Source organism: Fringilla coelebs (genome assembly GCF_963513975.1).
Source record: "Fringilla coelebs genome assembly, chromosome: 9".
NCBI lineage: Eukaryota > Metazoa > Chordata > Aves > Passeriformes > Fringillidae > Fringilla > Fringilla coelebs.
Window position 1 is genome coordinate 22,134,572 of NC_140067.1, and position 15,837 is coordinate 22,150,408.

General features: G+C 40.8%; 1 protein-coding gene across 2 annotated transcripts in view; it reads right to left on the reverse strand.

Annotated features, from left to right (window-relative positions):
• The window catches only part of PTPRC (protein tyrosine phosphatase receptor type C), a 56,916-nt gene extending 46,551 nt beyond the window's left edge, over positions 1–10,365 (reverse strand). For both annotated transcript variants that reach the window (XM_084211804.1, XM_084211803.1), the window contains exon 1: positions 10,249–10,365. In XM_084211804.1, coding sequence (XP_084067930.1) covers positions 10,249–10,315 — 67 coding nt within the window. In that variant the 5' untranslated portion in view covers positions 10,316–10,365. The remainder of the gene's footprint in view (positions 1–10,248) is intronic.
• Between the last annotated feature and the right edge of the window lie 5,472 nt (positions 10,366–15,837).

Genomic DNA, 15,837 nt, shown 5'->3' on the forward strand with positions numbered 1-15,837 from the left:
TCAGATCAGAAATCCTTTGAGGACAAGACCATACTTCATCCTATATTTGTCCAGTACCTGGCCCAGCAAGACCACAGCTATGGAAAATAGCCCTCCTAGAAACACAGCAGTAAGACATTCACAACCACACAGAGGAGCATCTCCTTCCTGACTTCCCAAGTAGCTCTTTCTTTCCTTTCCAAGTATCCAGAAAAACTTTCAGAAAATACTAACTTGCAGCAGAACACCACAATTTTTCACATTGTCTCAGTGACCAACACGTGGAGGTCATATGAAAATCTGATCATTTTATTCTATGTAAAAACAGTTCCCGAGTGTTTTGGAGCTCACAGTCAAAGCCAGGGATATCTCTTCCAAACAGGTTTCTCAGGGACTTGGAGTTCAAGACCCCCAGCTAGGTTTAAATGAGAGAAAAGAAAAAAAGAAAAAAAAAAAACCAAACCAAAAACCCAAAAACAACAACAACAACAACAAAACAAAAACCCAAACCAGCAAAACCAGAAAGATAAAATAAATTCCATAAGACACAGAAAAGCCTTTTTTCCACTGACATCACACTGAGGTGAGACTCAGGTGAGCAGCAATTCTATTGTGAAGAGAAACAGAGAGCATCAGCTGCAGTGAGAGCAGCTGAAAATGACATTTCTGACATGCATTTTGTTATGAAAATGTCTCCCTTGCTTGGTGAAAAGTGTGGTTTTTATAAGCCATGGTTTGCAAGAAGTCCTTCCCTTGCCATTTAAGACACCCTCCCACAATGACAACACACTTGATGTCATGTACATTGTAAATGGTTTTCTTTCCAATATTAACACAAAAACTTCGACAAGCTACTGCACCAAACATTTGTCTATTTATTCAGGGCAGTGCAAAACTGCATCTTAGCAGGCCATTGAACCCAGCATTAATTACAGGAGGAAGACAAATGCAGCTGTTGCTTTTTTATTAACTTTTGGAACAATTGATCCATATATCTTGGCATTTTTCTCCTGAACTGTTCTGTGATTTATAATTAATGTAATGCATCATGTGTTGATTCAAAAGGCATCTGTAGGTGAGTTCCAGAACTGTATGCTTCTATAAATAATATCTTATTACATATTAAAACTATTTTATCACTTTAAAATCCTCATGGCCAAACCGACCAGTCTGCAGAAAAGTAAAAAATGCTAAATTTGGCAAGCCAAACAACACAGGATTTTATGAAAGTTTCATGTCTGAATATTACAAAGCCTTGATCTGTTACTGCCAAGGTTATATAACTCTTTACAGAATTCATATTCATTTCCTTGAGCTGCCTCCCTTGTATTCAGCACCATTCCACTGTAAACCTTCTAAACTGTAGAGAGGAAGCTGACACTGGGTTAAACTGTTATTATTCATACATTTTTTCCTAAGAGCAGGAATATTGGATGTCTCTCAGAAACATTTATTTCTGTCATTTCATTAGCAGACAGACAGCAAAATCAGAAATGCTACTAATGTCTACTAACGCATATTTCTTTCTGCTCTTTCACATCTTTCCCTCAAACTTTAACCACATTTCCTACCTCAGACTAAGACACCAGACTGCAGGTGTGTGCAGGATGTAGAAAGATCTTTCACTTCTGTTGAGGCAGCACAGTTGAGCACAGCAGCATTAATGAAGCTGCAAAGCAAGTCAAGCTATTTTCTGTACTTGTTAGACAGTCTGAGGTATTACCTTCCCAAATATTACCCTTCCACTCACACACGTTGCACAGGCATGCATATTCACAGACTGCATTTTGGGAGGAGGTACCTTGTGTACTGCATACAAGAGACCTAGGGCAATAATCTCTTACTGCCATCAGGAACCAAGTAAAAAAAAATGCCACATAATTTTAAAAATATATCTTTCATCATTTAAAGTCTTCCAAAAAAGTATGATATGAATAAAGAAATCCTCCAAATACTCTATCCAAAACTCATTAAAACTGGAAGATTTCTCTAAGATGTGTACACATGTGATTTTGCATTCATTTTAGACATCAAAGATCTATCTTAAGAGGTTAATCAAACTGCTGCAGTAGCAGCACTGGTCATCTTTCCTTCGGTTATGTGAGTGTACGATTTTACATTATATGCTGACAAAGTCAACTTGGCCTGCACTTCTCTAGAACAGTTGTTCAGATTTGTAACTGCTACCACTGAGACTCCTAAAACACCTAATTTCCTAGACAGGCTTCCTATTGTATTTACCCTTAGGTGTGGAGGATTCTTTATAACATGAATCCTTTTGCAGCTGTCGTCTGTTTAGCACACTTCAGCTCATCCCCTGACACAGGAAATAAAGGCTGGTGGTCCTGTTCTGGTGTCTCAAGAACTCATTGACGAGTTTCAGATATTTCACCCAATAATAGGTAAAATAGAAACTACAGTTGATGTGATCATGTTTTACAGAATTTCAAATTTGCTAGGGTTAAACACAGTATGGGTTGTTCTTACTCAGAACAAAACTATCAGCTCCCCATTGACAATACCTGTGCCTTAGGACTGAGAAAAAGATATAAATTTCTGTACAAGTCATTTGCCCCATACTTTTGCTTTCTTTGCTCAGATACTCTACCCAAAATACTCTAATGCACAGGCAGTTTCATCACGTTAATTGGTGGTAGTTTACATGTTGCAAGACACAGGCATACCTGTAAATATTTAAGGAATTAGAACTCTACATTTTTGGCAAGGTAAGTGTTACTGTCTTCAATTTGACAGATGATGAAACTGAAGTCTGGAGAAATGAAAGCGACACTTCACACCAGGAGTTTCTGAGACAGCCTAGACTGCAGCTGACTTCTGTCTCTTAGATCTTATTCTAGAAGCCTGACTCTTTGTTGTTTATCTTACCCTATTTTTCCCCTACATAAATCTTAACTTACAAGCCTCCAGAAACAATTCAGGGCTTAATACTATCTTAAATATTCAATTCAGTTTTGCAGTGTATGCGATTACCTGGAAAGGCAATGCTAGCCCTATATTTTTGTAACATCTCAGCTGAGGTTCTGTATTATATACTTCTCTGAGTGTAAAAATCTTTCAACTCATACAGGACATATGCTCCAGTTAACAAACTACTATTTCCTTATATATTTTACAAAGAGCTTCATTGTATGGCTTCATTTTTCTATTAGACAGCTATTTTGATTATTTCTCTTACTGTCAGGAAAAGAATCTATTTCAAAAGGCAATTAAAAATATTCCTCAGTGGAGTCCACATTTTTGAAACAACAAAAACGTCATTCATGTCCTAAAAAAAGGTACCTCTCGAGCTCTTTGCAAGGCAGTGGGATTATGAATGAAGAACAGACAGATTGTGAGAGAAGTCTTTGAAACTAAAGAATAGAAACCTAAGCAAGCAGGCCAGCCGAGAAGGCACTGACACAGAGGGAATAACTGCAAGAACAGTACTGCAAAGTAGTGGTATAAAAGAAAAGAAGTGGATCCTGTTAGCCATACAACACTATGGATAATATAAGCTAGCACTGAAGTGCTCACAGCTAGTTTCTAAAATCCTAGCATTGAAGGCCCCAAACTGCTTTACTTGAAAGGGAAAAAAGCCTAGAAATAGATAAAATGCTGTAACAGTTACTGAAACACCAGTGAAAAAGACCTGTTTGCAAGTTCATGGACAGCCTGGAAATACATCAGGGCATGCAGGCAAAAAGAACAGTCAAGTTGCATGGAAACAAACAACTTTCATAACTGTATCTGTTATTTTAATCTTGATATTTACAGGAGGAAGTCATAGTTTTGCCACTCTTTAAAACTTCTCACCTTTTTTTTTCTTTTTTTTGCACAGAAGTGCTTCAGGGCCTAAACTGAGCTTTGAAGAGAGTCAACTACTTCCTCCAAAATATACTGGATGCACTTCATAAGTTTGTCTGAAAGAAAAAACCTGCTTGATTTCTGTTATATAGGATTGAAGATAAATCAGTGTGAGCGATGGGTATCTCAGGAGGATGCAAAAAGCAGCAGAGCTCGGGGACAATCACTGTCTCGCAGGCAGAGCTGGCAGTCACAGTGCCAGCAGCCAGCTCAGTGAGCCCATCTGCTCTGAGCAGGCACAAACACCCGGGCCAGCCCTGCCTAAGCCATGCACTCCTGTAACACACAGCCTCTGCTGGGGCTCAGAGGAACTCACAGCCACAGAGCTGAACTCTTGCTAGCAAGCCTTGTCCAGCACTTCACACCTTCCTAAGCTCAACTCTTGCTAGCAAGCCTTGTCCAGCACTTCACACCCTCCTGCAGCTCTTCTCACTCCTCTGCTGTTTTGGGTTCCATCTCTGCAGCCACCCCCGTGCTGTGCTCTCCCCACTTTGGTTCTCACCCTGGGACTGGCAGCAGAGAAGGAACAGCCTTCCAAAGAAGGCAGAATGACTAAGTCTGCCCTCCTCTGATGTGCAGACACTTCAGAGATACTTGATCTAACTGCACCAGGTAGTTGGCTGAGTACAGAAAGTCAAGCCATGTCAGCAGACTTCAATGTGGTTGAATTTCTTCTGCCTTCCTGGTGGACCAGATTTATGCTTATGAATATTAACTCTTAAAGTAGATAGAGAATGTAAACAGAGAAGGAACATTTCGATGTCTTGCTGTTCTCTCCTAGCTCCCAGCAGGATACAGTAAATACCACAATGCAGCTGCACAGCAAAGGAAAACAGAATATATACAATGTATTCCCATCTTCAGCGTGGAGACTGCTGCTGGTTTAATGCATACAAATGCTACTGGACTAGCAGGCAGTTCTGCCGAGAGGTCATGGGAGTCAGAAAAACAGAGCTTGATTCCTGACACTCAGCACATTTGGAAAGTCACTTCACATTTAAAAAGCCATTTCATCCTGTTTCCTCCCCCCATTTCTTCTGCCTTATTTCATCATATAGGCAGTGTTTCTAACATGCTTGCTGTTGATTTGTTTTTCAGAACCTTAATATATAAGTTCACCAAATTGAAACTAAAGTTTCAAAGTTCCACTAAACTAAAGAAGTGGTTCTAAATACCAAGCCACCAAGAGCTGGACCCTCTTTAGAACTGGTCTCTGCATTACAGGTTTTTTTTGCTTTAGGTCTACACTGGTAAAATATTCTTAGTATATCAATATACTGATGTGAGTGAATAAGAATGACTAGAACATGTCTTTTCCCTACAACGTAAGAAAGACTCACTAGTCCAGAACCAATGTCTCTTGTGCTCTCTGCGTCAACAGATATACCTACAGCACATCCACAACCCAGCCATTTGCTTGTTATGTTTGAACAGGTCTAGGTTAATGAGTAAAAAAAATCACATATTTAGTCCAAATCTGTATTGAATCTCAGTCCAGAAACAAAGTTGTTCAGCCAGTTGTTCTGCTGAGCTCCAACCAACTTATGTCCTGCCTGTAGCTTAGGTATGACACTATAATGAAACTGAACTGCTTCCAGTTCAGCAGTTGTGTCTGGCCAGCCCAGGGAGCGAGCAGAGCTGCCAGCCACCTGCATGCACACCACTCCCTGCCTCTGTTCACTGGGAATAAAGCACTGGGGTGGTGCACAGCATGTAAAGCAGGCAATTTGTTGTAAATTTGAGAGGACTCTATCCCTGAGTGCAGGACTCTGGGCCATGCATTTCTGAAACCCTCAAGTGCACCAGTACAACAAAAAAAAAAACTGTCTCAAACAGAACCTGCAGTGGGGCATCTGTAAGATGACAGCATCAGTGGTGATGGTCTTCACTTTCTTCTACCTTAATATATATTCTCCTGCCAGAGCAATTCCCCTTATACTTTATCCTACACATAAAATGAACCAATATTACTAAGTCCCACTGTTTAAAAAATTTGGTCGGCCAGACAATTTCCTAGGGTATAGACTGACCTGTGAAAAAGATTTTCATGGAAAATCAGAGCCATAGGATAAGCTATCTGAAAAGAAAACGCAACACTTCCAGCTGGAAACTGGCACAGCTCTTGAGCATGGAGACTACATGACCAGAATTTCAGGTGTGTTCTGGTTTTGACTGGGGTAGAGTTCATTTTCTTCACATCACTGATCTTGGGGCAATGTTTGGATTTGTGATGAAAAACGGGGTTAATAATCCAGAGATGTTTTTGTTACTGCTGAGCAGTGCTTCCACAGTCAATCCTTTTCCTGCTTCTCATACCACCCCACTGAGGGACAAGATTGTGGGCGCACAACAAGAGAGGACACAGCTGGGACAAGTGACCCAACTGCCCAAAGAGATACTACATATGGCATCATGCTCAGTATTGGGAGCTGAAGGAAGGAAGAAGGGAGGACATTCAGAGTGATGGCATTTTTGTTCCCAAGCAATCATTTCATGGGATGGTGCCCTGCTTTCCTGCGGATGGCTGAACACCTGCCTGCCCAGAAGAAGCAGTGAATTAATTCCTTACCTTTGGTTCTTCTTTACCTATTAAACTGTCTTTATCTCAACCCATGATTTTTCTCCCTTTTACTCTTCCACCCAATCCCACTGGGAGGCAATGAGCATGCAGCTGTGTGGGCTGTGTTGCCAGCTGGGGTTAAAGCACAACAGTTCATTTTGATGCCCAACATAGGGCTCAGAAGGTTCAAGATAACAGCTTTGATTGGAATGTGTTAGATGGAATTTATCTTTAAATAGATAAATCTTTGGCTGCTCCCGTGCTTCCCTGGGCTTGATGCCTTATAGTACATGAGTGCAGTGCTCATCTGTGGCTGCTTTTTGCTTTGCCTCTGTTGTGCTGCTGATCCCCTCACTCTGCTGTGCTTGGGGACGTTTTGAGGACAGCCATGGTGATGCACAGGGACAGGCACATGGTCGGGGCACTGCTGTTTCTGTGCTGCTGTACTGGACATGCTGCAACCCCAGTGTGAGCTTGAGTCAAAGGGACTGTGACCTGTGGGTAAGCCCACGTGGGTAGGATATCCTGAAGCTTCTCTGGCCATGAATAATTCCATGCCAAAGCAGGTACATCTGGAAGTGCCTGTGGCCATGCCTGTGTCAGTGCCACAGCAGGGGCACCCCTGAAGATGTCAGGGCCCAGGCCAGCTCCGTGCTGCAGCAGGTACACCTTGAAGGACTAGCAGCTGTTCATGAGGCCGTGCTGGAACAACTGAAATCACGTTGCCATGGACAAACCCACAGCAGAGCAGGAACAGCCTGCAGGGACTGCAGCCAGGAGCAAGGCCAGGCTGGGCAGGTCTGCTTTCTGAGGGGACAGCGGCTGTGGGTGAGGTCATGCTGGGACAGGTCTATCTCCAAAGGCACTGAGGCCCATGGACAGGGCTGTGCTGGAACAGCTGTCCCTCAGAGCCACTGCAGATAAACCCATACACCAGCAAGTGTGTCCCTGAAGAGACTACCTCATAGACAAGGCTCCACGTGGAGTACATCCAACCCTAAGAGACTGCAGTCTATGGGTAAATCCAAGCTGGAAAAATGGCAAGGGGAAGAGTTCATTGCAATGTTAAACCCAATAGGGAGTGGGTAAGAGACCATAGTAGAAATACCTTTAAATTGTTGATTTGACTTGCATTTTATAGGAATTACTATAACAAGAACCACCCAAACCTGTGGAGGAAAAGACTCACAAGAAACAGAGCAAGGGCCTCACGAACCCAAATTGAGCTGGCTTTGTTGCCCAATAACCCCAAAACAAACCACCTCTCCTGTCCTGAGTATCACCACAAGACAAAGCCCAAAGTCACGGACTCAATGGACTCAAGGGACATGTGGTGGACATCTTATGAACACCTTGCAGTAGTGTCTGTGTATTACACCAAAGGATGGGAAGTCAGGTGGTGGTTATCTATTATCAACATGGTTTTCAGCACAAACCCATCCCAGCTACTGCGTCCAAAACTAACACTATCCCAGACAATACCAGCACCGAATGCCTGCTGAAGGTTGGTACTTTTAACCTGAAGAAAAAAAAAAAGTCACACCTAAAACTATCAAGCAATTATTTAGTTTCCTGAAATAAAGGAAGTGGCTCAGAAATGGGTGAAAGCTTTTGAAAGCTGTCAAATTGCTAAAACTTTTGTGGAGGAGGGGAGTACTTGAAATAATGATCTAATGGAAAACAGTGCTTGTTCTGCAAGCATTTCTTTTTTCTAAAGGGAAGCAAAGGTGTTTTTCTGACTTTTCTGGCTCGGGTTAGGGGTTTTTGGGAGAGGGCTTTGAGGTACTTGTTTTTTGGGGGTGTTTGATTACCACTACATATCTCTTTTGTATCATAAAAATTAGTTGGATACATGCTTTTTATTTGAGGGACTTACACAGTGACTCTATCTTCTATTTTTTTTGGTTTAATGTAGTTTGATGCTTTTAAATGTGGCTTGGTGATTACAGGAAATAAGTGATGTTCTATAGGATGTCTGAGCTTGTGGAGGAAATAAGACAACCTCAAAATTTCTCCTGCTAAGTTTTAAAAATCACTAGGTTCAATAGGCTGCTGGAAAATAATTTTAGTAATAACAAAAGAAGTCCCAATGCCCACCAAACTCTTACAATGAAGTGCCTGGAAAGTGGCTGCCATGAAGCCAAAGCCTACACCACTCTTTCAAAATGCTGCTCCTCCATTAACAAACCCCTCCCTAGGAGACTGCCCAGTGTCCCTTGGCCACAAGGCAGAGCAACGTGCACAGCAAATATGAAGTATAATGGCTCTGTCACCCTGAGAGGAGATGCAATCTCTGCCAAACTACATCATAAAAACAGGGTCTATGATGTCATGTACTTGATACTACAGCATGAGATTTAATTAAGTGTGGTAGAGAGGAGTTAAAATATTTCCTTGAGGCTCTTCAGTTTAGAAAATATAGAGATGAACTGGCTCAAGTCAGACTACTGAGTGTGAACAGAGAAAAATAACTATTACTTGAAATAAAATGCTACTACCCATTTATCTGTCTTCCAGCCCTCTCTGTCAGCTAACATGTTGACTGACTGTGGAGGTGGCCGAGAGAGCAGACAGTAACCTGCCTTTTCTGGAGAAAAGGTAGCAGTGGGAAGTCTCAGAAGGACTTATAAAATGGAAAGTAGGACAGCAGATAAAAAAAAAAAAAACTACAGGAAAAGCAAGGGATTTTGTTCTTTTCCTCCACAGTGCAGCATTCACTTGTTTTCTTATAATCTCCAGCAGCTATCAACCAGATTTATGCAGTGCTGCCTCTGTTCAGAGACTTTGAGGGACAAGAGAACTAATGCTCAGGCTTCAAATGCTCTTCTTAGCTGGTTATCTACTAAAGGCAGATCATTTTTTGCTTACATCAGTATAAACCTAGAGTTACTATAGTGACATGAGGGTAGAAGCATGAATAAATTCAATGTAAATGAAAAGAGATTTCAGCCCTGCATATAACTAGCTGCCATTTCAGAAAAAATATTTCAAGCCACTTTGTGTCTGCCATCAACTATCCCAAATTACATTACTAGCTAAACTGATGGAAGATACATATACATAAAATGTTGCATTTTCTTCTGAAGAAAATATTTTCTTGAACAGAAATAAATATTTTCTTTACATTAAGAATTACCTCAAGACTAATTGCTTTTCTTGCTACTCTCTTTATCTGTAACATCTAACATGTTTTGTAAGATCATCCTCTTGAGCTCGATCTTTCTCTTAAAACATCAAGCAACAAATTCACCAGCAGTGGGGTAATTAAATATTCCAAAGACTATTTAAGGAGCAGTTTTACAAAGAAAATAAATAATGTTTTAAAAAATAAGTAATTTACCGATAGTAGAGATTAATTTACAACTTTTAGAACTTTTTACTGACCCCCTTGCAGTAAAAAAATCAAAACTTGAGGAACTGTAAGCAGATTCTGTGATCAGGGAGTGGCTGACATTGATGGGAAGACTTTTTTCTTGAAGGATTTAAACACAGAAAACCAGTACTACATCATGAGATGAAGCTGAAGATGAAAACTACATGGAACAGGTTTATATAACAGAACTAAATGTCTTCTTTTTCAAATTCAGCTACAAATCTGGTTGTTTTTTTAATTGGTCCGTCTAACTCTCACATGGGACTACTCGGGAGACATTTTAGGCTAGAACATGATGCACCAGTCTTCCTGACCTAGGTTCTTACACCACCACTGCATTCAATTGTATTCTAATTTCTGAACCAAGATGGTATTTTTGCACTTTGCAAAGCTTTCCACTGGTTTTACATCTACAGAGGACATCAAAATTGAAGGACCAAAATGAGAGAAAGAAAGATCAGTTGTGACCTACCTTTGAGAAAAGCATCCTGTCCCAGAAACGCAACACCAAATGCTAAGAGTTTAAGCCACAAAAACATGGTTATTTCTGGAAATTAGGCGTATCCTTATGAAACAGCATGTGTCTCTCTCTGGAAAGCAAAATAAATGTTATCTGTCTGCAAAAGAATTTCTTCACAAAACTTGAACCCAGGAGACTAACTAGGCACATACATTGCACTGCCTGCTTATCTGTGAAGGAGTTGCTTCCTCTGTTACCCTAACTAACCACTCGCAAACTTGCAATGCACTGTAGTGATGTCAGAGACATTAACTTCTTCAAAAAAACTTCTTTCAGTTTCCAGGAAGTCAAAGGGGTTTTTCTTAGGTTCCTGCAGTAATACTTAGCTTCCTTAATTCAACTAAAGTAGATTATTTTCAGCTATTTCTCCCTTTGTACTTATGAGCTACACAAGACTTCACTTTTCATAGGCGTGGATTTAGAAAAGTTATTTTATTCCCTTCATGTGCACTTTTCCGCACACATTCACGGATTCCCATATATGTTTCCTGAGATTTCTTTTGAGAGAAAGAGAAACCCTAACCACGAGTCACCAAAACACTGGTTCTGACAACAAGGCCTTCATAAAAATGCATCCTCAGGTGAAGTAACTGATGATTAAATGAAAACCATTTAAACATGGGGTTGAACTAGATGATCTCTAGAGGTCCATTCCAACCCTCACTATTTAGGGATTTGGTGGGATATATTTCTGAATGTTTCTATAAGGATGACAGTCATACACAGCATATGGATAGAGGCAGTCCAATTCTGTTTTCTGTAATGCATAGAATTGGAGAACTCAATACAATTCTTTACCATGATAGTGCAGGAGAACTGTTGTCGCTTTCATGGACTTAATACAAGGTACAGCAAAGAGAGTTTCCCTCACTGCATGTACTGAGGCAGTTTTCAACATGTCCCTTATATAGTAGATTACAAGGGGAAGAAATGTTTGATTGCTTCTCTTATTGAAGATATCCAAGGTTCTAAAAGAACCAGCAGAATCCTGTCATAAGACAGATAAAGAAGGGAAGAGAATATCTTCATGCTGCCTATTCATAAGTCCTTCAGAGACTTCCTAACAATACACAGGAAAAAGTTGCAAAAATTCACATAATAATTCACAAATTACATGACTAAATCAAACTCCTCATAAGATTAAATACATCTTCTACAACTTTGAGTCAAGTCTTACAACACAGACCAAAATCTTTGCTTTCATTAAGAAGTATGTCTCCATACAAAGTGGCTGCAATGATAATTATATTCTAAATCTCTTCAGAATAAAACTGATCCAATGATATTTCTCTGACACTCCAGAGACTCTAATTTTGATATAACCTCATCATCCTGGAGTGGTCACAAATTAAATTTGAATTACAGCCATACACTGCCTGCAGCCCTGACATCTTAGTCTCTTTTATCCTAGACAAAAGCAGCATACCAGCATGGCTGATGTGTGCCATCTGATGAGCAGAGTGCATGACATCCTGTGAAGAATTTCTCATAAAGGTGCTCCAAGAGAACCAGGCTCCATTCCCACCTGACCTTCCCCAATAGTTTTATACAATCTCCACTCAACTCCTCTAGTTGCGACCCCAAGACAAATTCCTGCAGACTGGATCTTTTCTGGCTGTGTGATATTTACAGAGCTTCCACACAGCACAGAAATACTGCACCATGCCCTATCTATTATTTAGTGAGAACATCACACACTCCAGTGATCCCACTGTTCTAGGTATACTGCTAACCATAAACCATCAGCTGTTAAAATTAATGACCAAAGTTACAAATTTACATAAGAAGGGCACGGAACTGTTGAAGCAAGTCCAGAGGAGGATCACAAAGTTGATAAGAGGATTGGAGCACCCTCCCTATGAAAACAGTCTGGGAAAGTTGGGGCTGTTCAGCCTGGAGAAAGTTGTGTGAAGACCTCATCTGAAGGGGCCTTAGAGGGAAGCCAAAGGACTCTTCATCAAGAACTGCAGGGACAGGACAAGGAGTAAAAGGTTGAAGTTGAAAGAAGGGAAATTTAGGTTAGATATTAGGAAGAAATTCTTTAGTGTGAGGGTGGTTACTGGAACTGGTTGTCCAGGGACATTGTGGATGTCCAAACACTGGCAGTGTTCAAGGCCAGGTTGGATAAGGCCTTGGGCAGCCTGGTCTAGTGGAAGATCTCTCTGTCCACTAACGGAGGGTTGAGACTGGATGATCTTCAAGGGCTCTTCCAACCTTTAACATTCTATGATTCTGTTAGAACTCGTGAATTCTTTTTCCAGACATAAACTGCAGTCTTCTCTCCCAAGGTTAAACCCAAAACTTTCCTTTTGAGGGAAGGGGAGAATTAATTTACTCTACTTGCACATTAAAAAATGGACTGTTAAAATAAATCCTTTCTCAGGACAGAGCCTGAATTTTTAATTGGCCAACATGATTATGTCAGTATGTAACTAGAGCAGTATACTTCCCCTATCCTGGAAAGAATCAAAGCCAGAACCATCCATTTGTATTAATAAGGATTTCTAAAATGACATTAAAAATGTGCAGCTGCTTAAGTTACCCATTTCTTTGGAAGTTTTTCTCTTTTGTACTCATCCCCCTCCCACTGCTAATAAGACCACAGCATTGGAGCCAGGAGCAGTGATCCTCAAAACACTCCACACACCCATCTACGTGCACAGCCTCTCATAAGACATCAAAAAAAACTGCTGTAGCTGCTCAGAAACTGATGCTAGACTGTGCAAAAGCTCTGCCCAAATCCCAAACAGTCTTGAGCTAGCTGAGAGACACCAAGGTCTCTCATAGCCTCCACAGTCATTGCTAACTTGCTTTCTACCAGGAGGTGTTTCTATAGCTCTGTTTTATATGTGGTGTGGTCCAGAGGCATCAGACTGCAGGGTAGGACAGAGAGAGGGAGGGAGCAAGCACGCATGCATGACACACCCAGAACAACTCCACCATATGCTAATGCAGCTAAAAAAAAAATACCTTACTATTCTTTGGGGAGAAGCCAAGGAGCTGCTTCCTATTCCAGTGAAGGGCAGAGCAAAGTAGAGAACATCTGTAAAGCTCACCACTATTGACCCTAAAGGAAGGGAGAGCATGAACTCTTCAACCATGAGATATTATTCTGAGATTCCTTTTTTCTACTCCAAGAGTGTTCCCCAAACCCTTCCCTATCTCTGCCTGGTACTACTGAGCCAGGAGGAAACAGACTGGAAAGATTAAAGCAAGGCAACAGTAGCAGTAACCAGGGTAGAAACACCACCTTGATACAGCCACAAGTCAAATAAATCTGTGTCTCAGGTTGGATTGTCCGGGTTGCCCCCAAAGACTGCCCCCTGCATCTGCCAGCAGATACCAACAGCCACACTTCCCCTGCACTCTGACACCTACAGGGCCTGTGCCACCCACAAATGACCATTGGGCTCACTGTGTTTAGTGCCACACATTAAATGCCACAGGAAGCAGGACTGAAAGATGAAACCTCACTCTGTTTGTTCACTCTTCATATGTTTTCATGCTGCTCAGTTTCACCCTGTGTTCATTTCCCTAAGAGTTTAGCCAGATAACACTGCAGCATTCACATTCCTCACACAACACAATTTGCAAGTCCAGATTATCAAAGTCATTATGGTTTCACTTTGATATCCATCACCAAGAATTTTAACTGGGATTTATTTGGTTTTTGGAAGGTATAATGGCATGGAGGAGGAAGATTAATTCAGGCAATGGTGCTCTTCACTGGTACCTAAACCTAATGCTGTTTTGTGCAAATGTGTTTACAAAATGTAGTATGAATTAGTTTTCTCAATCAATGTATTCTCAAGAACTCACCTGTGTTTCCCTTTTGTTCAGAGGCCTTGAAAGAATAAATCACAAAGCATGTAACTAAATAAAAAATAAATTCTCTACATACCCCATACATCGTTTATATTTAAAGTAATGCAAATTTCTTTCTGCATAATTTCCCTTGCACTGAAGTCATCTCATATGACTCAGCTGAGTTACAGTGATGCTCAGCACATTGCATATCAGAATTAAGCAGTTCACAGAAACTGAAGTCACATGCTTTTACAAACACAAAGGGACAGAGGATAAATTTATCCCAAGGGCAACTTTGTTTAAATCAGGGGGGCTACCTGCATTATGCATTTTATCCAGTAAAATTAATTTGACAGTCTTACTGTGAAAACATTGTTCATGCTAGAGAACATATCTTATAACAGTCTTAATGTTTCACTGAACATTTGCTAAGGAATCTATTTTTTACATACTTTTTCAGGCTTGTTTTCAATTGCCAAGAACTATTTCCTGAAGAAAGAAAACATTTCTACTTAATGTGTCACATTGGATCAAATTATTTTAAGGTCAAGAGTAAACAATAGAGCTCTTTGTGCAAGCATACTGCTCTGCTGCTATCAACCCTCAGGCAATGATGATTTGACATCTTCACTTCATATGTTGCCTGCATGATCTGTGCTGTACCTGCTCAGGACAGAGAACGTATTCTGGTATCCCTGAGGCACTCTGCACAATCTGGCCCAAAATGAGCAATAAGCCTACAAGAAGCTCTTGGAAGTGCCAGGCACCTACTTCTTGCTTACACATAAAATCAATGCAGGATAACAGTGGGCTCAGTTATTGTGAAATGAACATTCTTGAATAGCTCCTTTTAACATGCCCACTTAGAGTTTGCTACCCTTAGCGTCAGCATATCCATAAGACCTGGGATTTGTTAGATATGTGCTGAACGTCTGCTCTGCCTCCTGGTTCTGAATGAGTGCTGGATGCTGTGAACAGCTCAGGATTTAGCTTTGTATAAGGTGTTCAAATATTGCCTTGTGAATGAGATAATTTTACATTATAAAACATCAAATAAACATTTTTACCCATAGCATCTTTTCTTTGTATCCTTCAATGATTCACTTTGAAAGGGAAATGAAAAGAAGGGATGACAATTAACTGAATATTTGCTTTCCCTGGACCACTTCTTGAACTCTCATTCTGAAGAGCTCTTCAACAGTGGCAGATTTTTCCCTCCTCTTAGTCTGATTCTGCTTTTTCCCCCCAGTTTCATTTCCTAGAACCAACTTCTGGGTTCTATAGGCACTCATATGACTGTCTCAACAAATGAAAAACCACAATTTTAAAGGGCAGTGAGCTGAATTCTAGGCAGGGCATTGTCCTCTGAACAATCAGGCTGAAATTCAGGAATACCACCCCAGCTGGAGGTACTAAATAAGCTCCCTCTGCGCAGGGTCTCCCCTATCACCTTCACAAAATCCACCCCACCTTCAGCTAAACTGGTTACTTGCTGATGGCTTGGTACTATTCCTACTGGTTAATTTTCCCAAATTATATGCTGAATTGTACTTACATAACACTCTGCAGTAAATGCTGTCTTACCTGCGCCTTAAAGTCACAGTTAGGCCATGTTTGCAGAAGGCCTGACAGAACACAAGTAAAGCAATAGTAGCACCTGCCAACACAAAAGAACCCACAAAGAAAAAGAAGAAAATGCTTACAAACAGTCTTTTCCAAAGTCTTTACATTCTG